The sequence below is a fragment of the Misgurnus anguillicaudatus genome, chromosome 17 (assembly GCF_027580225.2).
Source record: "Misgurnus anguillicaudatus chromosome 17, ASM2758022v2, whole genome shotgun sequence".
Taxonomy (NCBI): Eukaryota; Metazoa; Chordata; class Actinopteri; order Cypriniformes; family Cobitidae; genus Misgurnus; species Misgurnus anguillicaudatus.
Genome location: NC_073353.2, coordinates 9981141 through 10006983, shown reverse-complemented (window position 1 = coordinate 10006983; position 25843 = coordinate 9981141). Strand labels below are relative to the sequence as shown.

At 39.0% G+C, this 25843-nt stretch overlaps 1 protein-coding gene across 2 annotated transcripts in view; it reads left to right on the top strand.

Moving 5' to 3' along the window:
- The window catches only part of tmprss3a (transmembrane serine protease 3a), a 36460-nt gene that overhangs the window by 4154 nt on the left and 6463 nt on the right, over positions 1-25843 (top strand). For both annotated transcript variants that reach the window (XR_012358263.1, XM_055214956.2), the window contains exons 2-10: positions 9843-10068; positions 10175-10334; positions 12663-12891; positions 14156-14263; positions 14663-14776; positions 19411-19534; positions 19828-19956; positions 24860-24906; positions 25206-25371. Coding sequence is in view for 1 of the 2 variants with exons in the window: in XM_055214956.2 (XP_055070931.2) it covers positions 10224-10334; positions 12663-12891; positions 14156-14263; positions 14663-14776; positions 19411-19534; positions 19828-19956; positions 24860-24906; positions 25206-25371 (1028 nt within the window). In the remaining variant the exon portion in view is untranslated. The remainder of the gene's footprint in view (positions 1-9842; positions 10069-10174; positions 10335-12662; positions 12892-14155; positions 14264-14662; positions 14777-19410; positions 19535-19827; positions 19957-24859; positions 24907-25205; positions 25372-25843) is intronic.

Sequence of the window (25843 nt, the reverse complement as noted above, 5' to 3'; positions counted from 1 at the left end):
TCATCGCAGAATTGCGTTAAAAAAACCGTTAATACCAAAAACTTAAAAAAAGTGGTCTTTAAGACCATTTTTGAGACATTTTAAAAATTATACACATATCTTGAGTGATTTATGTACCCATTAATCGACAGTGGTGGTTAACCTGCAACATACACTTTAATGTTAAAAATTGGTGTGTGTGTAAAAAAAAGTGTGTCTGAGTGGTAAGGGGGTGGGGTGATGTCGGGGTGGGGTCGGTGTTGAGTGGGGCAGGGGGGGCATATTCAACATATCCAAATTCTTCTCTCTTTGAAGGGCACATTCTGCGTTATAAACTAATTCAGTAATAAAAACGATGAGAGGCCAGAACCGAAACAAAATCAATGTTCATTTTGTTTCTCGCTCATGTTGTTTATGCAAGTACACTGCTATAAGTATGAACAGTATAGCAGAAGTAGTAAAAATGGCAAGGCATTACAGCACACATAAGGCTCCTGAAATAATCATGCACTTCAAGAGCGAGGATGGCTCCTCATCTTCCTCCGAGTATTCTGAGGTCGACACGGGCGCCTCAGAGGTAGAAGTAGATCAGCTGGAGTCTAATTCATTAGAAGGATCTTCAGAAGACTTGTCAGAAGGTGAGAGCGGAGAGGAGATGGATGAAGTGGCGGCAGGATGGATGTCAAATATTGAAAAATCTTCTGGTCTCCCACAAACATGGAAACGCTCCGCTACTTCACAGCAGCCAGAGATTTGATCCCAGGGCTCACAAACTATGCCACTGCCCGAATCAGTGCCCTGACTTCAAGCTTTTCATTGATGCTGATGCATGAAATCCTGCAGCATATTGAGGCCATGACAAACCTACATGGGAGACAGTCACAGACTGGAGAGATCTTGAGACAGAGAAACTGCAGGCTAATGTGGGGCTGCTCATTCTGACCGGTGTTTACAGATAAAAAATGAATCGGTCCTTAGTCTCTAGAGTGAGAAATCAGGACAGGTCACTATCTGGGCTACGGTGTCCCACAAAAGGTTTCACGACATCAGGCGAACACTGTGGTTTGATTAATTAATTAACATATTGGCATTTAAAGGGTTAAAATTTCCACAAATTTAATTCATATTTGACATGTATGTTTCAGGAAGAAGTTGTGTTAAAAGATTTAATAGTTTAAAGTGGAAAAATTATTGATATATGATATTTTTAGAGCAGTTTTTGGGAAGGTGTCATTTTGGCCTTAGGATAATTTTGGCCTTAGGAAGTGTGAGTTCTGTATAAAATCTGACCCTGTTCAAAAATAACAATGCATCAAAATCAATGTTGCTGCCAATCTTTGACGCATCCTAGGGTCTAAAAATAATTATAATCAAATGGTAGTTCAAATGTTTTTTGGGGGGAAAATATTTAGATTTTTTGTTTTTTCTGTTAAAAAACATGGGTTAATGTAAACAAACTGGCATGTAAAGGGTTAAAATTTCCACAAACTTAATTAATATTTCATATGTATGTTTCAGGCAGAAGTAGTTCTAAAAGACTGAATCATTTAAAGTGGAAAAAATATTGACATATGATATTTTTAGAGCAATTTTTAGGAAGGTGTCATTTTGTGGCTTTAGGAACACTTAAGGAAGTTTTTTATAAAATCTGACCTTGTTCATAAAATAACAATGCATGAAAATCAATGTTGCTACCAATCTTTGACCCATCTCGGGGTATAATAATAACAATAATCACATGGTGGTTCAAATGTGTTTTTTGGAAAATATTTAGTTTTTTTGTTTTTTCTGTTAAAAAAAACATGGGCTAATGTAAACAAACAGGCATATAAAGGGTTAAAATTTCCACAAATTTTATTAATATTTGATATGTATGTTTCAAGCAGAAGTAGTTCTAAAAGACTGCATCATTTAAAATGAAAAAAAATATTGACGTATGATATTTTTAGAGCAGTTTTTGGGAAGGTGTCATTTTGTGGCATTAGGAACACTTAAGGAAGTTTTTTATAAAATCTGACCTTGTTCAAAAAATAACAATGCATGAAAATCAATGTTGCTACCAATCTTTGACCCATCTCGGGGTATAATAATAATAATAATCACATGGTGGTTCAAATGTGTTTTTTGGAAAATATTTATTTTTTTGTTTTTTCTGTTAAAAAAACATGGGGTATTGTAAACAAACAGGCATATAAAGGGTTAAAATTTCCACAAATTTAATTCATATTTCATATGTATGTTTCAGAAAGAAGTAGTTATAAAAAACTGCATAGTTTAAAATGAAAAAAAAAAAATATTGACGTATGATATTTTTAGAGCAGTTTTTGTGAAGGTGTCATTTTGTGGCCTTAGGAACATTTAAGGAAGTTTTTTAAAGGAACTCTTGAGGGTTAAAGTGGATCAAAACCTTTCATAAAAGTTGTCCTAAAACCAAAATATGAACCCATTATTGTCAAAGGACAACTTTGATGAACTTATTTGATCCACTTCAAAAGTTGACAAGTACAGGAGATACATTGCATTTTGTCACAATGCGCAGGCGTCGAATGTCTGTGTACATGTATGAGTCAAATAAACGATACTTTGCAAGGCTGTGCGTTCGACTGTGCGCGTACTTTCACGTATACGGCTTAAGGCAGTTGACTTGTTGTCTCGCTGACTCAAGAGGCTATGACTTTGGCAGCATGAAGGCAGCTCCAGGAAAAGTATTTGGACAGCCTTTATACACTGTAAAAAATCCAATTAATGAAATGTTGGAAGGGCAAAAATATATAAGTTAAACCAATGTTCTTGTTTGGGCTTAGTTGAGTAGACATATTATTTTAAGTCTAGATAAATCTGTGTTTAAAACATTAAGTGAATGGTTATTTCCAAATTCAGTCAACATTCAGAATGGCTAGTGTTGACTGAACCAATTAAGACAAATCTGGTCAATATGTGGACTTATGACAGCTATGTTTCCTGACAGCAAAATGCTCATAATATTACTGTTATTTGGTAACAAAATGTAATTTTAAGAGTTGTTCAGGCGTGAATGTATGTGCTTTAAGTTTAAATATGCGGTCGGTTAATATAGATAGCGTCTATTTAAAAATGTGCTCGGACACTTTCGGACGGAGAAGAGCTCCATTTGAGCTCCAGAAAATCACAGACACTTAAGCGCTCACACCCCGCCCAGCGCAGCCTCGCCTCGGCAAGCCCATCAGAAATCGACTGCTGGCTCTGATATCTCTGTGGCGTTTAAACATGCGATTTAATTCATTTTAATTTCTTATACTTAATAATAAAAGGTTTACCGGTATGTTTTAAATCATATTTTAGGATTGCACTTAAATGATATCGCTGTTGAATGATATTTCATATCTTTCACATTTGTTATAACTGGGCTGCGTACTGCCTGCGAATTTGAACTTCAGAGCGGTAGGTGCGAGTGGAGAAATAGTCCCAATATTATAACAATCTTAAAACTTCTAAATATACCCGTGTGTGTACCCGTGTGCGTGCGTGTGTGCGCGCGCGCGCGCGTGCTCGCGCGTGTGCATGTATGTATGTATGCGCGTGCGTCTGTGTATTCTGAATTTAAAATGTTTTAACTCGGAAGGATCTGGATCACAGGTCATTTCATCTGAGATCAATCCGCACGCAACAGCTGGAATCACTTACTGATTCACACAAGGAAGGACACACGTCAGCCGTTTCCTCAAGTTCATGTCAGGTAAGTGTTTGTAATTAAATGTTAATTTTAGAATATATTAATTGGCAAAGACGCAAATACTCGACGTTTTTGTAATGATATTTTTGTAAAGATATATTTAGAAGTGTGTTTATGTTATGTGTCCGAAGTAAAGTGGAGCTATTTTAGTTAAGATAATAGGGTTGGTTTACCGGACAGAGTTTAGAACTCGGTCTTTATTATAATTGGGACATTTTTACAAACAAACCTTATATAATACAATACTGGCGTGCATTTTGAGACAAAACAATAGCACTCATATGTTAAGAGATGTCAGTAAGTTATTTTAGTCAGTGAAAAGCCCTGTCCGAGAAAACCGCCCAATAGTGTTTAATGTGTGATGTCTGAGGGAAATTTGGCCTAACATTAACGTTATTAAGGGAATAAAGTCTTTCACCGTCAAACTTTATTATATTAAACATGTTATTTATTTATGTGTGTGTGTTTATTCTTCTGTTTATCAAACCAGAGTGGAGATGATGTGACAGGCAGACCCGAGACATAGCGAGACAGTCTCCGCTTGGACTGGCTGAGGAAAGTCTCCTAAATGGCCCTGGAGATGTTCTGACTGACTTTGGAGGCTTTTTGGACTGTTTTATGCCCTCTATTTAAAGACTTAATTCTGTATGATAAGTGACTAAGTGAATAAAAAGCTTTTGTTTTTATGTGACTGAAGTTAATTATTTTGTTTACAACACCAGCATAAATTATTTGATAAATAATTTAAAAATGTTATTAAAAAAATCCCAAATAATAAATATTAATTGAAGTAACACATAAAACATTGAGTGAATACTTAAATGTTAATTGACAGAGTCTTTGCTGTAAGTTTTTAAAGATTCAACTGATTAAAACATTTTAGTTGAATGAACTATAAAGCTAATTGAGCCAACATACTTTTTTATATTTGAGTCAAATTTGGGCCAACTAAAAAACATCAATCCAGGTAACACTTTGGTGACAGAAATTGAGTGAACGTAAAATTTCTGTGGAACTAGTTACTAAAAAATAATTAATTGAGCCAACAATTTATTTTTTACAGTGTAGGCAGCGTAACAGAATTCTGTTTAAAATGGAAACAAAGAGCACCTTTGTGATAACTAATCCCATATTTGAAAACTACAGTACTAATTTCTCGCTAGAAATCTAATCAAAAGGTGTAAAACGTGAAAATATTACCTTCAATTCGTGCTCTAACCGCATTATTGGCCACCATTTTATTTTTCCGAACTTGACCAGGCTCAACCAATCACATTCCCGTGCCCTGAAGTCTTGGTAAATATAAGAAAGAACACCCGCCGGGCTAACTTGACCCATAAATTTAGGTTGTTAATTTTAACCAGCAAATGGGTTGTTTTTAACCCAAAGGATGGTTTCATTTTTATTTAAACATTGGGTTAATTTTACTACATAAATGGGTTAATATTATTTTTATTTTATCTTCATTTTATTTATTTATTTTGTTACTTTATTGCAGATGCCAAATACACCACATTAAAAACCCATGCCAACATGGTATCTCGTTTACTTTTTATTAATAACATTACATTATTAATAATATTACATGTCCTATAATTCTTATTACATGTGCTGTAATACAGTTTACCTCAATCAAAAATTTCTAAGAACTTAGAATAAAACTCACAATAAAATACATTTATAAACATTTTATCTACTCCTGGTTTGCTGCCCGCTGTTGTGCTATGCCAAAAGAGACTGCCTTTCCTTGCTAGTTTTCTGTGTGCGTGTTTAAATAAACTCTTGTTACGTCGCCAACGGGGCCTCACAGCCAACTGGCAGAGCTCTGTGAATTTTGAGACCCCAGAACTGGAAAGTCTTTCTCCCCCTACTACACCCAAAGCCGAGCCCATGCAGCTGGGGGCTGTTCGCCTCACTTCTGCCCAACAGCAACATCGCCTGCTCCAAGGACTTTGTAAGTCACGTATAGGGATGGGAATTGATGAGAATTTAACGATTCCGATTCCATTATCAATGTTGCTTATCGATCCTATTCCTTATCGATTCTCTTATCAATTCTCATTGGGTGAGGGAATAAGCACAAATTTGTATGTTTGTATTAACTTGCTTTATTATCTGTTCAGAAGACACAGAACAGAGTATACACAACTTATGTGTAGCAACCTCAGATCAAACTTAAAAGTAGGTGAGCTACTTCTTAAAGTAAAGTCCAGGGACCTATAACCTAGGGCAGTGTTTCTCAACTAGTAAATATGTGATAGGACTAGGAATAGGCTTTATGCCCAGCTGCACTACTTCCTGAACTTCAGCCTGCTCCTTGTTTCCTGTCTGCCATTATTGGACAAACTGATTAATCCAGGTGTGTTTGATTATTGTTGTTGTGACTACTGAGGTCAGGCACACCTGGATTAATCAGTTTGTCCAATAATGGCAAACTGGAAACAAGGAGCTGGCTGAAGTTCAGGAAGTAGTGCAGCTGGGCACAAAGCCCATTAATAAAACAGAACTAGACTGACATAAAACATGCAACTTTTGGTCATGCATGCATTTGTTATTTTCATTTGAAAAGACATGATGGTGGAAAAAATACAGCAAATTAACCTACGAAAATGCAGAGGCATCTACTGTGGCAAACGGATGCAAACCCTTTACCACAAACTTAGTCACTGCTTGGCAGAGGTGGACACTACTTGAGTATTTTAGTTTAATTTTCCAAGCATCTGTGCTTTATCAGAGTGTTTTCTTGGGAAAAAATTTACTTTACTAAAAAATGTTCACTACATTCTAAAGCATAGAATCATACTGTGTATTCCTTTTATATTGCATACTAAAATTGATTACATAAAAATTGTGTACTTTTACTTTTCTTGAGTAAAAGTACATTTTACTTAAGTAAAAGTAAAAAACATGACTAGATTTTGAATGTACTTAAATATTAAATATAAACCAAAAACTTGATAATATGATAATGATAATATGCTTTAGAATGTATGTTTTCAAATTAAAAAAAAAAACACTGATAAAATACAAATACTTGAAAATGTACTTTTAAGTAGAAATACTTAAGTAGTGTCCGCCTCTGCTGCTCGGTGAAATTTGTTTATCCTCGCCTCTGTCATTTTATTCCTCCCTGCCTCTGTAAACGGAGTAGCTGGAGGTGCACGAGAGATACTTTCTGCAGCCTCTGAGCCAGTGTGAGTGCAAGCCAGACTCAATTTGATGGACATTGACAACAGAGATTATCCGTATAGTAAAAGTTTACATAATGAAATGGCGCTCACATTAACATTAACACATTACCTTCGGCATTAATAACAGATGACGTCCCGTTAGCTCCACTGGCGTTTGACTCGCTGGTGGTGTTGTGTAATAGTATATCAAACAGGCAACAGTCCTGCAACGCGACCGTATGTCGTATTTTCGCGTGAAATATAAGTTATTGATTCAACTGTTTCAGTGTTTCACGAAGCCTCGCTCTGCCCACCACTAAATATAACCAAGCTTTGGATCGTTCTGCCTCGATGCAATGTTTGCTGCGTTCTAAACCAAAACAACAGAGCATGTGTGTGACATCATGATACATTTGCAACGAGCGGAACTGATGAGCGGAATCGTTAAGCAGGGTCCAGATGGAGTATCATGATCTCTGTCCCATGTTCAACAGGTCACGAGCCACCTTTCTACCGTTGCATCACCCCTATGACTGTGCCATTGACTTGCTGCCTGGTACTTCTCTTATTTCCCTTTCCGCTCTTGAAAGAGAGTTGTTTCAAGCTGGGCTCATCTGCCGCTCATATGCCGGGTTCTTTATCATTCAGAAAAAGGACGGCTCCCTGGCCTGCACCCATGCATTGATTACCGGGTTTGAATGACATTACTGTTAAAAATAGGTACCCTTTAATGTCTTCTGCCTTTTAATTGTTACAGGAAGCCCGGGTCTTAACTAAACTAGACCTTCGCAACGTGTATTATCTAGTGCGCATACGTAAGGGGGATGAGTGGAAGACGGCATTTAATACACCCTTGGGGCACTATGAATATTTGGTTCTGCCATTTGGCCTTACAATTGCGCCATCTGTCTTTGACAATGCCCTTTCTCTAGGAACACACCCAACACATCAGGCAGGTCTTTTAGCACTTATGGTGAGAACCAGCTTTTTATTAAGGTGAAGAAGTGTGGATTCCACGCCGAGTCTATTAGGTTCCTTGGCCATGATTTTCCATGGAAGGAATTAATCCTGATCCTGCTAAGATCCAGGTCGTCGGCAAGTGGCCAGTCTCCGACTCTCGTAAAGACCTGCAGTGCTTCAATGGATTCGCCAACTTTTACTTCTTTTTTATGCAGATTGTATACTATAAGCTGAATCATGGTTTCTATTAAAAGTGATTAAAGACGTAAAGGCTTTTAAGACTTTTACTGACAAATGTCATTAAAATGATGCACGGGTTTCCTTTAACTTCAGACAAAACTGGGAAGTGTGCTTTCAGGTATGCGCTATGATTTTCTCTCTGCTCTTGCCCAGAGAGTGTGCACACATTTTAAATCTCTTCAATCACTTCCATGCCATTGTTATATCTTTATTATATCATTATATGTTATATAATGTTATACAATGTTATAGACCAGTTCAAATGATGTAAACAACGCTGGTCCAAAAACACTTCCTGTTACAGTTTGTGACAGTTATTTTTTTATTTTACATATATTATTATCTTTAAGATGTTTGTTTAACTTCAGTTAATTCAGGTTTATATGTTCTGTTGGTTTATTTTATCACGACGTTTATCTAGTGTTAAAAAACGGAAACAGGAGGTGCTTCTGGACCAGTGTTGTTTACATCTCTTGAACTGGTCTATATCATTGTTTCTCATTTCGCATAAATACAAAAAAAATAATTGAACCTGCCAAAGTGGCTAGTGGGATTGGCTGTCTTACCCACCACAGCGGAAATCTACCCGCATCTGGCGGGTGTTAATGTCAAGCCCTGGTTGTGATTGGCCTGAATACCTCTGATGTCAGCCAGAAATGTGACGCTCCTTACCATATTTGAAAGATTCGGTTGATAACAGAAGTTAATTTACAGGCTATGAGTCCAAGCGGGAGGAATTATGCTAATGTCGCTCTTCTACATCACCAAACCCAGAAAGTAAATTGTTACCTACAATCTGTGTGTTTGTTGTAGTCCAAGAAAAGCGTTTTACGTTGGAGACGATAACTTGTGTCATTGTTTACTTTGGGATTTGTACCTTTTGCATATCGTTTACATGTACTAATACACACTTACACGCCAAAGGAAATGTAAAACCATGTATCAGACCATAGGTGCTCTTTAACAGTGAGGTTAATTAGAAATAACTCCACTGTAAGGACACTTATAAAGGATATGCAACTTTAACTCTTTACCTGGACACAAGAAGATGTTCAGAAATGTGTTGTGAGAGCTGATTCATCAGTTTATCAGTAAAATGGTTGAAGAAAAATTATACAGCTTTATGATATGAAAGATTTGTAAATGTTTTATGTTTTGTTGCTGTAAAAACGTAATAATGCTACGATTAAATGTTGCAAATACGTCTACATTGTACGATTCAGCTTATATTTAAACATACAAAAAATAAATGTTGCGTTTTGAAAGTTATGTATTAATAATACATATAAACAGAGAGACCAGGCTGGGGCTACTGTAAAAACATGACGATGCAAAATAGGGACTTCCATGTAAGGGAACCAGTGGTGTATGTAGATAAAAACGTCTCATTCTAAGGTAAAAACAAACAGTTTATTATGTAAGGTCTTTATACATCATACAATATATACAATTTTATGTTTTTAATTTATTCAATCATGCAGTAATTAAATAATAATAAAAGTTATACTTTAAGGACCAAATGGTCTTTCAGGAATCATGGTCAAAATATGGTCCCAAGCTGATACTGGGTTACTACTCTTTATAAAGGTCCTAATATGTATCATTTAGTTACAGATATGTATACATTTTGTACCAATATGTATATCTGATGCACTAATATGAACTTTTATGTGCAAAGGTGTACTTTTTGAAAGGCGACCATTGTCTGACAGTGTATTATTTATCACAATGAATCATTATAATGTCTTCTATATCTTTTCTCTCCCTTTGCATTTGATCAGGGCAGCAGGTTCTAATGTAACCTGAGTTTGTGTTCAGGGAGATGCTGGGTTCATCCGATCTCCTCTCACAATGACACAACTTCTCAGTGCTCCCCTGCTCAAGTGTCCCACTTTATCATGAAGAGTCTGTGTCGGTGTCGAGCTAAATGAAAACTATAATGTAGATGTCTACAGAAAACCAGCATTTCAGGCTAATCAGACAAGATGGATTTTATAACTCAATTAGGTAAAATAGACGTTGTATCCCTGATATCAGTATAATTTTGCTCTCTGTGATGTGCCTTTCCAATTTCATTGTATCCTAACATCTCATCTTTATTTTCTGGCTTCAGACAAATCTGAGATGAACTGTATATATCTGAGAGCGTTTAAGATGAATGTATGAGGCAAACCATGGAAAATCAAGAGGGGTTGGAGTCTACCCCAGGTGTAGATGTCGGGACAGATGTAAATGGAGAACCAGACAGAAAAAGCACACATATAGATTCACAGGTGAGGCATGTTTAAGTTTTTGTGTGTTGGTAAGTTGATCAGTAATATGAGTTTTGATGATATGTTTGCTCCAAGACACAAATTCTACACTGTTGGTGACTCAACACAGTACCTAGATTTTTTATTTGACAAAAGTAATCTGACATGCGGTTCTGCAAATATTGTAATATATAAAAATGAGCATACTGCATAGGTGATCATAATTTCTTTATCATTTTGTACTTGTGTTCATAATTTTCGAGCATAAGGGTGTGGCATGCAACATGTGCATGTGGGCATCTGCTTAATTTGACTTGCAATATATTATTTGCATTGCAATTCACAGCAACCCTAGCAAATTTTGGGGTTGTGCGCACCCATTGACTACAACTGGTTTAAATAACACACTTATCTAGGTGCATCATCTGTTTGTTTTAGAAAAATGAGCATCTAAAACAAATATGTATAAATGATCATTGATTGTTTCTATGTGTGATGTACAGTACATGAGAGCAGGACACAAAGTAATGCTTTTTGGCATTGGCTCTATCATAAAAATATTTTTAGTTAGATTAATATGTTTTTACACAATCAACACACACATCTCTGTGAGTTATTTCCCCTCATATTAAAACCGTTTTTAATATTTTACTATGTTCTTACCTCAACCTCGTGCCTAGGTCGAATTGCTGCACACTGAGTGCTCTTCCGCCATACAATATAGTTCTCATTTTTATCCGCTTCAAATAAAAAACTCTGGTTCGGTTCCTTTGTTTATCAGATTTTATTTGTGATTCCGAGCGCATTTTTTCCCTGCAGCAAATGGTTGTAGTAGTGGTAAATGTCTCTTGCTTCAGCCATTCTTCTGCTCTCTTCCCTGAACTGAAATGCGTCCGAAAACACTATTGCAAGGCTGGAAGGGATCAAGGCATGTCCGAATCCATGGCTTTCCGAATTGCATTTCTCTGAGCTGCCTTCATAACTAGTCAGCTGCCTTAGTTTTCGGACGCAGCGGTAGTAGTGGGCTGTACTTTCCACACGTGCGACTTATTCGTGTATTGCAGTTTGGCTGACGGTTATGTACGTGGCCCGCGTACCGCCTCCCATGGTCAAAACTGGTATTACGACACCTGTTGGGCTGTAGCTAGTAATTTAGCATGCTAATTCAGATTGATATCTCTGCAGCACTATACCTTGTCATTTTTTATGACATCTTTGCCCTTATTTCTTCTCATTCTTTTGATGCGTGTAGCTCATTTTTAAAAATCTTTTACAAATGGCCCCTTTAACTAGCCTGACGTTGCCATACTCAATTCTAGTCAGAATTTGAGTCTGATACCGCTCCATTGAGCAATATAATTATGAGGCGTGTCTCAACCGAAAAATGCCTCTGCACTCAAATGGATAGACCTACGACCAATCAGAGTAACCGAGTGTGTAACGTATGTTGAAATTACGTCTTTGCACCCTGACCGAACTGGTAGTTATTCGCTACAATGACACTAACATTGTGATTATACCGAGTTAGCGAATGTACATCAACACCTATTATGTTTACAACATTTCGTTTATATCACAACATGAAGTATTTACTAAGTCATAGAGTAAGACTATCTCTTACCATTTGTACGTTAGGTGAACTTCATCCACGGCGATAGCCATTACGTTTGCTTGAAAATATTGGAGCCTAGCATGTCCCTCCACTCAACCACGATTCCGGGCTTCGGAAAAGAAGCTGGCAACGACCGCTAATTATATCCATCTCGTCGTGCACGCTGAGTTGCATCGCCGTGATAACGTTAGCCATTTCAGTTGCGACCAACTTTTGCCAAATAGGACATCAACAAATGCCCTGCTCGCGTTTCTCTGTTCCTCTTTTAAAATCAATGCTCTGTCGATATCTTTTAGTACAGACTCAATGTCAGAATCCACACATCTGAACTCTACAGCGGCAGCCATTCAACACACGCGCTCTTTGGTGACGTGGTTCATTACGTTACTGTTGATTATCTGTCCATCATCGTATAAAGCCCGCCCTGACAATTTGATTGGTTCGACCAGCATTTGTTCTAAAATAGTAGCTCCTCAACGCAGAAACCCCAGACCCATCTTCCCGTTTACAAAATCTTGTGGGCGGGGCTAAGATGGGCTGGCACCCAGGCTACCCTTTAACCAAAACAAATCAAAACTTTTCACAAATCCACAGGAGATCATCTTCTGACAGTATGAGAAAAGACCAAAAGCACAGATTGCTCAGCCCTGTATAAATCCTTAAAGTAGCCGTGTTACAATTTACCCCGCGTTAGGTTGTGCCCCGCTCACCCCTACTGTATCTATGCTTTCACACAGGGGGCAGTAAAGCAGAGAATAGAGGTAGTCTCTGTAACAGAGGAAGATATTCCTGCTATCGATACCCAAAACACGGTCAACATCAGTCCTCTGGACAGTCAAAGTGCCAGTACACCAAACAGCAGCACTGTCATACCAGCATCAGTAGACAGCAAAGACTCTCACAACAATGCCTCGACCCAGCCCAGCTCTTCAATGCCAGTTACCAAAGTCCAGCCCCTTGTTACAGGTATCAAGAATGTACATTATAATAATACATGATCACATGATTAGAAGTTTTAAAACATATGGGGTAGTTTCCCACCCCATAGGGGCAGTTTCCCAGACAGTATTTAGATTAATTCAGGACTAGGTCTTAGTTATATTAGGTCATTTAAGTAGTTTTTTTTAAACATACCTTACAAAAAAACAATACTGGTGTGCATATTGAGACAAAACAACGCCACGGATATATGTTATGATATATCAGTGCAAAATATTTTTAAATTAAGGCAGCCCAAACATGCATTTTAGTATGGGACTAGGACAAGCCCTGTCTGGGATACCGGCCCATAATTTCATATTTATTTTATATTTGATATGTTACACTGGTTTCCTCCTCAACCTTAAGTTATACTAAATTAGGAGCAAAGAAACATGACTACGATTCATGGATTTGTAAATTAATCTGAATTTTACATATTTGTCTGAAAATGATGATTGAAGAATTTGTCCAAGCCTCAAGTTTTTGAAAGGGTGGTCACACTTTAGTTTATGGTTCAATTGTCACTATTAAAGGTCCTGTTTTTCCTGATACAATTTTTCAAATTTTAGTTAGTGTGTAATGTTGCTTTTAGAGCATAAATAAAATGATTAAGCTCAAAGTTCACTGCCAAGCAATATATTTTCTTTAACAGAATTCCCCTTTAAAAGCCTACAGCGAACGGCCGGTTTGGACTACAGCCCTCTACTTCCTGGTTGAATGATGTCAATAAAAAGTTTTTGACTAAACTCCGCCCACAGGAATACGGCAGTCACCAACTTTGGCTCAAACGGCAATGCTAAGCTAAGCTGCTGTCGATTCACAACACCCTAAACAAGCTACACAATCAGAACTCATTACGTATTTCTGAAGGAGGGACTTCATAGTACAAGGAAGACAAAAGCCTGCTATAGAGATAAGTACATTTTGTGAAATATACTGCGTTTTTTTCACACAAAACATGAACACATGTTATATTGTGCATCTTAAACACAAAAAAGGCTTCGAAAACACAGGAAAAACGGGACCTTTATCTACGACTTTGCCTCAGCAGACTCCTGTAAGTACTGAGTGTAAGTACTAATAAACAGCCAATATCCTAGAAGTATGCATGCTAATAAGCAACTAGTTATAAGTGAGAATTGGACCCTAAACTAAAATGCTATCTCAAATATAACTTTTGAATTTACATTAATGTCTCAAATTACTTTCAAGACACTGTGACCTGTTATCCTCTTTAATAACAATCTAGATGAAGAGAAAACATTACGTGGGAGTCTGTTTGCACGCCGGTTTGAGATACTTATTGGGGCTTGTGTCCTGCTCGTCGCTATCTTTGTGTTGGGCATTGGATTGGGAGGTGAGTATGATGTCTTTGGTACTAAACACACCTGTAGTAAAAATGAACCAACACCGAGCACTGAATAATTCACATGCAAGACTGTATTAGGTTGCTCTGTGTTGTGCAAAAGATGTCTGTTAGTCTAGGCATTATCTAATACAATGTTTTATATGTAAATACATTTTTATTCATGTTTAATTATTTCTTAATTTTATTGTTTGGTTGTTATTGCATATTAGAGTAATCATCATCAATTTAATTTTCTTATTAAGAAAAGACTTTTATTAAGCTTTTAGAATGATGAAAGTAAAACTTTACATTTTGCCATTGTGTATCACTGGTGTGGTGAAATAAATACAGAACATTATTACCTATCCCACATAATTTAAGTTTAAATATCTTAATCTTTCTCATTAGTTGGCTTGAATTGTGTGGGGAAGTTTCGATGTGGTTCGTCTGGATGTATCAGCATATCTGCTCAGTGTAATGGGAATGTAGACTGTGAGCATGGTGAAGATGAACTCAGTTGTGGTGAGTACACTCTAAAAAATGCTTTCCCAGCACTGGGCAAAAAGGGAAAAACCCAGCAGCTGTTGGATCAATATAAACTTTCAGGGTTAATTTAGACCAAACAACACACCGTAAAAAAATCTGTAGAAATTACAGTATTACTGTCAGCTGTTTCCCAGTAACTTACTGTAGATTTAAATGTATGTTATTTACTGGCAACGTTTTTTATAAGTTAAATGAACATTAAGTCTTTTGGGAACCAAAATCAAAATAAAAACTAAAAGAAAAAGGTTTCCCAGAATGCTTTGCATGAGGCTGTTATTTTATAATTGTGTTCTGTAAAGATAAAAACTTGTTAATGTTTAATGTTCCTTTCTCTTTGAACAAACCCTTGCCAGTAAATAACTACATTTAAATTTACAATAAGTTACTGGCAAACAGCTACATGACTACAGCAATTATTTACAGTAACAGCCCAGATTGGTTAAATTACAATGCTTTTTAAGCCATTGTTTGAAATGACCCATGATGTATTCTTTTAAGCCATGGTTGAGTCAGATATGAACAAACCCATGTAAATGTTTTAGCTATGAATGTTTGTGTTTCTTTGTGTGGGAACAAGCATTTTGGGGAATTTGTATAATACTCTCACACTCCAAATATGCACAAACACAACAGTTGGACTTAAATAAACATGTATTATGTTTGTACATATTTGACCTAACTGGGTTGCAACAACCAAGCCTTTTTGTAGAGTGTATAAAGTTTTATATTTGCTTGTTTTGCTGGTCTGCTATAACATCCAATGTCCAGTATATTTGTCTTTTATTTGAAATTTCAGAACATTTTCAGCACATTTCAAAGCACATTTAATTCTGTGGTGCAAATAACAGCGATGGGAAAAATGTATAGGCTAATAAAATTACATAAGGACAAGTGGGCAAAAGTAGGACAAAAAGTACTGTAGGACAAGTTTCTGAATTAACATTGTTGGTCCTCCTGAAACAACATTTTTGTCAACCAATCAAATTCAATTCAAGTTCAATGAATAAGCGAAGCCTAATTGTTCCATGACAACAACACACTAATGGCGCTCCATTGCATAGTCCCCCATGGTTTAGTTTAGTTTGGGTTGGGTCAGCTCACCTCACTTTGGCGTGGTTAGCTTTTCCATCGAGTTTAGTATCACTTCGTAGTGGGAGGGATTATAGTCGTGTTGTTATATTTGTGCTGCCTACTGCTGTGACATCATACATGTGAGAGTGTCATTGTACATTCCCATACATTTATTTATTTCCCAGTCCACCACAAAATTAAAATTGGCCACCACAAATAGATGTTTGCACATCACGTTTATCACTACTTTTGTCTCACATGACAGTTTCTGTTCAAACACCGTGGCCTCAGCCGACGGCGCTCCACTGAGCCTCATTTAAGTTGCATTTAAGCATATAATGCTGACGTGCTTGTCGCGAATGTTCCGCAACAAACTGCAAGTCTGGAAAAAACTGGTATGGTGTCCCTGATTCTCAACATGTGGATGTTTTTCATCGCTTAAAGGGAGTTTGGGAACTTATAGCAGAGCACAGATGACAACATGTTTGCTCGAGACAGCGCAAGCTAGCACTAAAGGTAAAGCTAATCTTTTACATTATAGTGATGGCACTGGTAGTGACCATTCTCTCAGACCAATCAGTGATCTACAGTGTTTTTGCGTCACGTTTGGTATCAGCTCGGGTTGCTTGGAACCCCAACCGAGGTGGTACGAAAAAAGTATCGGGTACCACGTACTGCACCTAATGTAAAAGCTCCCAAAAGTAAGCTGACCCGACCCAAACTAAACCAAACTGTGGGGTACTATGCAATGGAAAAGCGCCATAAGGGTGCCCTCACACTATCAAAACCAAACCATGCCCCAGCGCGATTGTCCCTACTCCCCTAGAAGCACGAACTCACACTTTAGTTTTATCGATATGAGCCCAGGCACGCTTTCCTCATTAGGATGCAATTGTTTTGAACAAAGCAGGAAGAAAAGCACTCTCTTAACACTGGAACCCATTATAATGTTAAGTCTGTGTTTCTTTTCAGAGTCATTTGGTGCGTGATGACAAACAGCCCTCTCACATGCATGCCTATCATATTGCTAAGTTGATCCGTCGCGTGTGCAGCGTAGACATTTATGTAACCCTGCTGTGTGAATCATAAGGTTTTAACAAAAGCAGATGAACGTGAGTGCTCATGCATCTGACGTCTCCTTTTGAAACGCGCTCTGGTGCGATTATCGATCACACTGCACCTTCCACGCCTGAGTGTAATGCGCTCGAGCCCACCTCTGCAAGCCGACCAGGGTGCGATAAAACAAACCTCACCCGGGGGTGGTACAAAACGAACCAGGCTTTGGGGGTCAAACGCGCCCATGGGTGATTTGGTTTGGATAGTGTAAGTGCGCCCTAAATCTGTCACCAAAACATTTACCCATTTTGTTCTGCTCTGGTGGAATTGCCAGCCTTCAATCCATCCGAGTATACAAAAACCTTCAAGATACACCTGACTAACAACTGTCAAAATAAATCCATTTCTATTTTGTTCACTTTGTTCCTAGCTACTAGTAAACATGACATTTTAAACTGCAGTTTATGTTAGCTCATTGAGAAAATGAGGTAAATGCTCTCTCATTGTATTTCGCTTTGGATAAGCGCTTCTGCTAAATAAATTAATGTTAGCTTTAGGACTTGTTTACATTCATGACAGCCTACCTGTGTTTATGGGGATTACAGAACCTAAAGGACTTTTAAATGTCAAAAACTCCCTCGAGGGGGTAAACAGGGCAAGAATTCAAATAATAACATGACAGGGCAAAACAAGAGAGAACTGCTGACGGTGTCACACAGGGCACACAAGGATCTGGCACAAGACATCAGACACAATGGCATTAAATAGGGAAGAACTAAACTAGGTAACAAGGACACAAAGGTGAAGGGCTTTAAAGGACAAGTTCGGTATTTTACACTTAAAGCCCTGTTTTCAGATTGTTTATGATGAAATAGAATGGTTTTGACTGAAATTTGGACATATCTCTAGGTGGACAGGAACAATTCTTCCTAAAATGCATTAAACTTTCGTTTACAAAGACGTGAAACTCAGCGAGTGGTCAGGGGTGTTCACTGATATGCTCACACAAAAATCGCTGCAAAAGATGCTTTTCAACAGGTTTTATCGTAGTTTTTGTCCAACTCCATTGACTTGTATTAGATGTGCTGTGAGGTATTACTCCACGCTGGGAACTTTGTTTCTATTCTTGCAATTGGCAAAGGTGGATTATCGCCACCAACTGGGCTGGAGTGTTTATTATTCAAGCTCTCAGCGGAAGAATATAAAGGTGTAAGGCGTTTGAAAAAATAGGTCCACAAGTTTACAACGAATGCTAAAACAGTGCACCTACACAACCATTGTAGAGGTTGGAGGTGATAGACCAAACACCCGAAAATTCTCGGGCCAACATCATATGTCCAAATTTCAGTAAAAAACTTTCTATTTCATCATAAACAATCTGAAACGGGGCTTTAAGTGTAAAATACCGAACTTGTCCTTTAACTAATAATGAATAATTAACAAGGAAACAAGGGGGGTGGGGTCAAGACTAGAGACAGGAGAGCACGAGGCACACATAACACAACACAGGCCACGTGACTTTCCACATAGACACAAGATAAGGATACGGGCCTCACAGGACCCTGTCATTAGAAAAAAGACTAACCGCAAACATTACCGAGATGATCCTGACACTACTGACAGCCCTCTGATTTAAGAGGTATGTTATGTTTAAGATTCGGGTTGGGGCGTGTACATCAAAGCGTTTAAGCGCGGCTGAAAACGCCAGGTGGACGCCAACTTCTGCTTTGTTTATCAGTCATTGAACTATGCACCGGTTAGTTTTGTGATATTCGTCCCACTCCTGAAACTGAAAACATACACCAGCCGCCGGCATAAATGCCTTGGTGTACACGGCCTTTCAAGGGGGCGATCACACCAGACATGCAAGGTCTGGCGCACTGCCTTTTGTTAGGCAAACATTAAGGCAGCTGTCCTGTCAATTTAATATTGAAGCGTGAGCGCTCTTTTGCTGTTATCTGTCATATTAGCAGAAACTTTAAAAAGAGGAAGCTTGCTCTGACCTTGATCGAGGTTGAGAGGTGCATAAATACACAGAAGACAGTCTCCGATTGTTCCAAGCAGCTATAAACTTATGTCAACACAAAAAAAACACCTCTCCCCTCATTGGATTGGACATCGAAAAAAGCAAATGACGTTGGATGCTTTTCCACTTAGAGTACTCCTTCAAAAACCTGTGATGTGGGAGGTGGCGCCGGAGCGGATAAACAGCTTCCATACACATTCTTTCAAAAAAAGGCACCCACCTACCACTGCCATAAACGTGTTCTGTGTGATCGGCCTCCAATGGGACAAAATTTCCTGTCAGGAATGATATTTCGGGACCAACAAAAGATGTTTTGACATACAAAATTACAATATTTAGCAGCCAGATGAATTAAACAATAATTCCTTTAGACATCAAAATGGCCTGTATTTGTAATGTCCATGACTGTTGCTGAATACATGAATAATGCTGAATAATGTGTTATGTGTCTGTGTAGTGCGTTTGAGTGGTAAGAGCTCTGTACTTCAGGTACTCAATGATGGAGTTTGGAGGACTGTTTGTGCTGACGGCTGGACTGATGACCTGTCACTCTCTGCTTGCAGACAGCTTGGTTACTCAAGGTACAAAAACACAATTGTGCATTTTGCAAAACCCTCCCTTCTCACACCCCGAAACTAGTGAGAACAGCAGTCTCTTTCTTAATCTTTAGGTGTGGACTTAAGACTTACACCTGTCAGCAGTTTGTAAATAATGACATACTTCAAAATGTTTGGTTGGTCTGTTAATTTGTATCATAATTCCGGACGAGTGTTTACACCCTTAAAAAAATAAAGGTGCTCCACCAGATGCCATGAAGAACTACTACTAGTATGCTAGTAACATAACGCTGTTTTATTTTCCACTTCTCTGATAGATATGTGGAGTCAAATCCGCTTCCTCTATCTTCTATTGAACAGGACTTGCAAAGTAACCTGGTGTCAATAAGTCTGAACAAAACAAGTTCCAAACAACCCATCAAGATACACAGCTTTACTAATATCAGGTGTGATATAACACAGTTTCTTCATATTTTAGTTTGTGATCATTTTTTAAGCAAGCATTGTAAGCAATTATTCAAATGACATTGATAAAGGAACCTTCAAAATGTGTTATTGGGCCAGTAGGCAATATGTAAAACACCTGGGGCCTTATTTTTAAAATTCTGCTTCTTAAAATTTAATCTTACAATCATTTATCAAAAGCGCGTACTTGTGATTCATACAAACAAACGTATCCACAGAAAACGTGCGGACGATTCACTTTCAGGTGTAAAATCTATTAACCGCAAATGAACTTGAAATTGTGTGCAGCTAAACCTGCAGCAATAGTAGAAACAACTGTGCGTATGTCTGCTCAGGCTCTGATGCAATGCTAAGCACTTTCCCAAATCTGCCAGAAACTACCTACTTCCATATGGTGTAGTAGGCGAAAAGCATTACTCTCATAGTTCAGAGGCCTCCTACAAGGGCTGTTTCTCAATCAGAAGGCTGCAGCTTCCAGAGGTCGCATTTGTAGGCTGCATACAGATTGTCTTATTTGAGAATATTAACAATTTTAAAGTTGATTATTATTCTTAATCAATCGTAAATTGTTGTAAAATGCTTATGACTTGCTAATGTAATGCTCAGTTAACTTAAATAAACCAGGCTTGATGTTACATGCATATGCGACCTCCGGAGGCTGCAGCCTTCCGATTGAGAAACGGCCCTTGTATGAGGCCTCTAAGCTATGTTCAGAATGTCCTACAGTATCAACTGCACTGCAACAACCCGTTCACCCAGGAAGCAATGTGCTACAAAATGAAAAAGCAACAGCAGCAACATTCTTTCAACCCACCCAGTGTTAAAGTGAGAAGATACTGCTGTGTGTATTTGCTAAGATTTTATAAAGTACTGCACATTCTGAGATGGTAACTTTCTCAGGACTATCAAGTCTCACCCAGTCACAGTGAGACACACGCATATCAGCCAGTTCACATGCCACACCTTGTATTTCACACTGAGAAGAGATACTTGCTATACAAATAATGGATGAGGCGTACACATGGAGGTTTTCTGCCGAGTTTATGGGTGCCTCGAGTTTTTAGGTGTGTTCAAGCTGTGTCCCAAATTAAGGCTGCGACCTTCGAAGGACATATTCTAACTGTGCCTTCACACCACCACCGGCAAGAGCGTCAAAGTAGCCGAAAGTCATTCTTTTTCAGTAATAGCTGGCGGCGAGCCCCGTTGAGCAGCGGCGCGTCATGTACGGTGTGAGCGTCGAGGAGAGTTGAAATCAGCTCAACTTTATGGTAATGAGCTATGACGCAGTTTGGCGCAACCAATCAGAAGGCGGAAACGTTCGGCCGCAACCAATCGGAAGGCCTTGAGGGGATTCTAGAGAATGCATTCGAGTGTCAGAGCGTCCACTACACCTTTTCTATAGGGTTGATAGTAGGGCAGCCAGAGCTTTTATTGACGCTCTCGCCGGTGGCGGTGTGAATGCACGGTAAGACATATTATGTCACAGCAGCGCAACTGAAGGCTAGTAAGGCCGTCCCAATTTGAATGATGATTAAAATGCATCCTTGGCCCTGTCCCAAATGGCATACTTCATGTGGCCTTTTGGTCTAGTGGCCTTAAATTGCGTGTGCTCCCTAAGTCTACGAGTCAGTAGGGTGTCCCATCTGTCATTTTTATGCTCTGAAGTGTACTCATCAGTGCCCTCTTTGAACGCTTGATGCAGTCTATGGCGAAGCCCGCACTGCTACAGGCTTCACACATTTTACCAACCCAGAAGTCCTTGCCTAAGAGCAATCAAACCAATCAGACGACGAAAGGGAGGAGTTGACACTGATCCGTGTGACGCTCGAGTCTGTCACAAAATACGATTCCGGTGCGCCCTCGTGGACTTGCGTCAAGGGTCCCTAAGGTCTGCACTATATGATGTCATCAAAGTGTGGACTCTAAGGAAGTCCATAAGTCCGGAGTGTGCCATTTGGGACAGGACCATTATGGGTCCTAGACCGTCTCATTTCAGTTCTCTTTTCGTGGGCTTTGGAGGCCTCTACCTTCACTAAACTGAGTACTCGCCTTCTGAGGTCGTATCCTTAGAAGGTCGCAGCCTTTGAATTGGAACACAGCTTCTGGCCCTGTCCCAAATGGTGCACTTTATGTTGATTTTTGGTCTTGTGGGCTTAAATTGCGCATGCTTGCTTGGTCTACAAGTTAATAGGGTGTCCCATCTGTCATTTTTACGCGCCAAAGTGTGCTCATCAGTGCCCCCTTTGCACCCTTGATGTGGACTTTGGTGAAGCCTGAACTGCAACAGGCTTTACGCACTTTACCAACCCAGAAATTCGTGCATAAGAGCAATCAGACAATGGATGGGAGGAGTTCACACTGATGGGCAACTTCTCTTCCTATTTCCAGTGTGACGCTCGTGTCTGTCCCAAAATACAACTCTGGTGCGCCTTTGTGGATTCGCATCAAGGGTCCCTAAGGTCTGCACTACACAATGTCATCAAAGTGTGGACTCTGAGGAAGTCCATAAATCCGGAGTGTGCCATTTGGGACAGAGCCATTATGGGTCCTCCAAATGCTAGACTGTGTCATTTTAGATCTCTTTGTGGCCTCTACCTTCAAAAACCAAGTACTCGCCTTCTGAGGTCGTGTCCTTAGAAGGTCGCAGCCTTTGAATTGGGACCCAGCTTCTGGCCCTGTCCCAAATGGTGCACTTCCTGTGGACTTTCGGTCTCATGGCCTTAAATTGTGCATGCTTGCTTAGTCTACGAGTCCGTAGGGTGTCCCATCTCTCATTTTTATGCGCCAAAGTGTGCTCATCAGTGCCCCCTTTGCACCCTTGACGTGGACTTTGGCGAAGCCTGAACTGCAACAGGCTTTATGCACTTTACCAACCCGGAAGTCCTTGCAAGAGAGCAATCAGACGACGAAAGGGAGGAGTTCATACTGATGGACGCTCTAGTCTGTCGCAAAATATGGATTTGCGTCAGGGGTCCCTAAGGTCTGCACTACATGATGTCATCAAAGTGCGGACTCTGAGGAAGTTCATAAGTCCGGAGTGTGTCATTTGGGAAAGGACCATTATGGATCCTCCGAATGCTAGACCATCTGATTTTAGTCCTCTTACTGGACTTCGAAGGCTGCCACCTTCAAAAACCGACTACTCACCTCAGAAGGTCGCAGACTTTGAATTGGGACAAAGCTTCTAGCCCTGTCCCAAATGGACTTTTGGTCTCATGGCCTTAAATTGTGCATGCTTGCTTAGTCTACCAGTCTGTAGACTGTGTGTCCCATCTTGTCATTTTTACACTCCAAAGTATGTTCATCAGAGCCCATTTGAACACTTGATGCAGCTTTGGCAAAGCCTGCACTGCTGTAGGCTTCACGCACTTTACCAACGTAGAAGTCCTTGCGAAAGTGCAGTCAGAGCAATTAGACGATGGATGGGAATAGTTCACACTGATGGGCAACTTCTCTGTCTATTTCCGGCATGACGCTCGAGTCTGTCCCAAAATACGACTCTGGTTCACCCTCGTGGACTTGCGTCAAGGATCCCCAAAGTCTGCACTACATGATGTCATGTCCGGAGAGTGCCATTTGGGACAGGGCTACAGTGTCGCAAGAATCGACATGCAGATGACATCAAAGTACGTGGAACGATTTGAGAAATCATACGGAAAGTCTGATTAAAAATCACTCTCGTGCTATCCTAATGTCATCCACATGGATGCGCAGTAAAAGTGAATAACAAGATGCGATGAATGCGGTAAATAATGCAGGTTTCTTGAATATAGCCAAATTCGTGTTAAATTATGATTGATTCAGTCAAAAACTCTTCAACTGCTTTGCAACCAGAAGCTTTAGCTTACCTGAAACTAAGGAAACTAAATTATGAAAGGACAAGAGATTACATTACTATTGTCATGTCATCTAGGCATCAAAATGTGCAAAGACACAACACAAAACACCATTCGTAAGCTGAAATATGTACGCTTATCTCAAACACACACAGCTTAAAATACACGCTGATGGCAAATTCTGCAATCCTACTGTATGAGTACAGTATGATGAGCAGTGCTGTTCATTTGTCTTGTTTGGGGCCAGATTTGATTTTAATTTGGATACATTTGTATTTTTAAAATACATTAAACTATTTTATTTAATTTGGATGAATTTGTCTGTCTTTTATCAGACTTACTAATTATTATAATTTCTATTTGTGCTGGTCAATTATGAACAATAGGTCAAATTTAACTGCTAGCAAAAACTTGAGAGAATTGGGTGGGGATGCATGGCAGCTGCTGCAAACACCTGTGGCCCCCTCCCTAAAAGATTAAATTACACTCCACAAATGTATAAAACTTGAGAACCGTGCTTTCTTTTCATTATACAGGTTATTGCATTGGCATCATATTTCAACCTGGAAAGTTTTCTGTGCACAATACCACCGTAGTCATACCCCAGAACGCACATGGTTTCCTTTGTTCTCTGGCCAACGGCTTAAGGGCCCCGCGGTGCATTTGAAAAACTCACTGGAAAAGGGAGTTGGGCCGAGTACCAAAACACTCTTGTAGCCAATCAGCAGTAAGGGGCGTGTCTACTAACCGACATCGTTGCCTGGGTTGCGTGTGGGGCGGGTCTATCAACAGAAGGTCCAGATGCTATTGGGATAGGGGCGTGTTTGTTTAGGTGATTTCAAATGTCAACATTGGCTTTAAGAGATCACGCACCCCGCCTTAAATACTCAATTATATATAATTATTATACAGTATGCTTTTAATTTAAGGCTTTAAAACATCATCATGTTGCTTAATTGTGAGCCCACACAGTCTCAAAGTCAAATATAATGAACACTTACACATCTGTTCCTCATCCATTTATATAATTTTGCTACTTTTTTCTTAGTAAAACCCAGTGCACTTTGGGGAGGGTAACAACTCTGAAGTGTATAGGTAAGTATTATAATATAATGTTTTATAAATATAATGCTATATATAATGTACACTAAAGTACAGACAACAATATCAATTTTGCTTTTTCCTGGAAAGCCCCAAGTATACCAGATTGGATGTGAAATTTATGTTCAAATGTATATGCATTTTTATCTCACTTTTACAAATTGTAGAAGTCGCAATAATGTATTAAAAACGTAAATTTGCGTTTATGATTAAATAGGTCATATCAGTCGTACATCCCCAAAGGTTTTGGTTAAGTTTTGCTTTCTCTTTATTTTTTGTGTATATATGTGAAGCTTGTGGCTCCAGACCTCAGTTCAATGCTCGCATAGTTGGTGGAAATCTGTCAGTTGAGGGCCAGTTTCCCTGGCAGGCCAGCTTACATTTTAAGGGGGAACATCTGTGTGGAGGGTCCGTCATTACATCTAGATGGATACTGACTGCTGCACATTGTGTGTACGGGTGAGTTTATACAGTGTAAAAAGTTTAAAACTTAAAAAAATTACTTCGATTGGTAACACCTAAAATCATTTTTCAACTTACACTCACCTAAAGGATTATTAGGAACACCTGTTCAATTTCTCATTAATGCAATTATCTAATCCAGTGGTTCCCAAACTTTTTCAGCGTGCGGCCCCTCTTGTGTACAGTGCATTTTTTTGCGGCCCCCCCGAAATAAATTTTATGACAAAAAGAGTTTTAAAATGTAGTATTTTAATTAAAGAAAACATAAAATTATACCTAGTAGTGTTGTTGGTTAGTTGGCTTATTATTTTTTAGGTTTAATTACACAGAATTCAGGATAAATTAATGTATTTTATAAAATGTCATAAAACTGGGGCCCCCCTGGCACCATCTCGCGGCCCCCAGTTTGAAAACCACTGATCTAATCAACCAATCACATGGCAGTTGCTTCAATACATTTAGGGGTGTG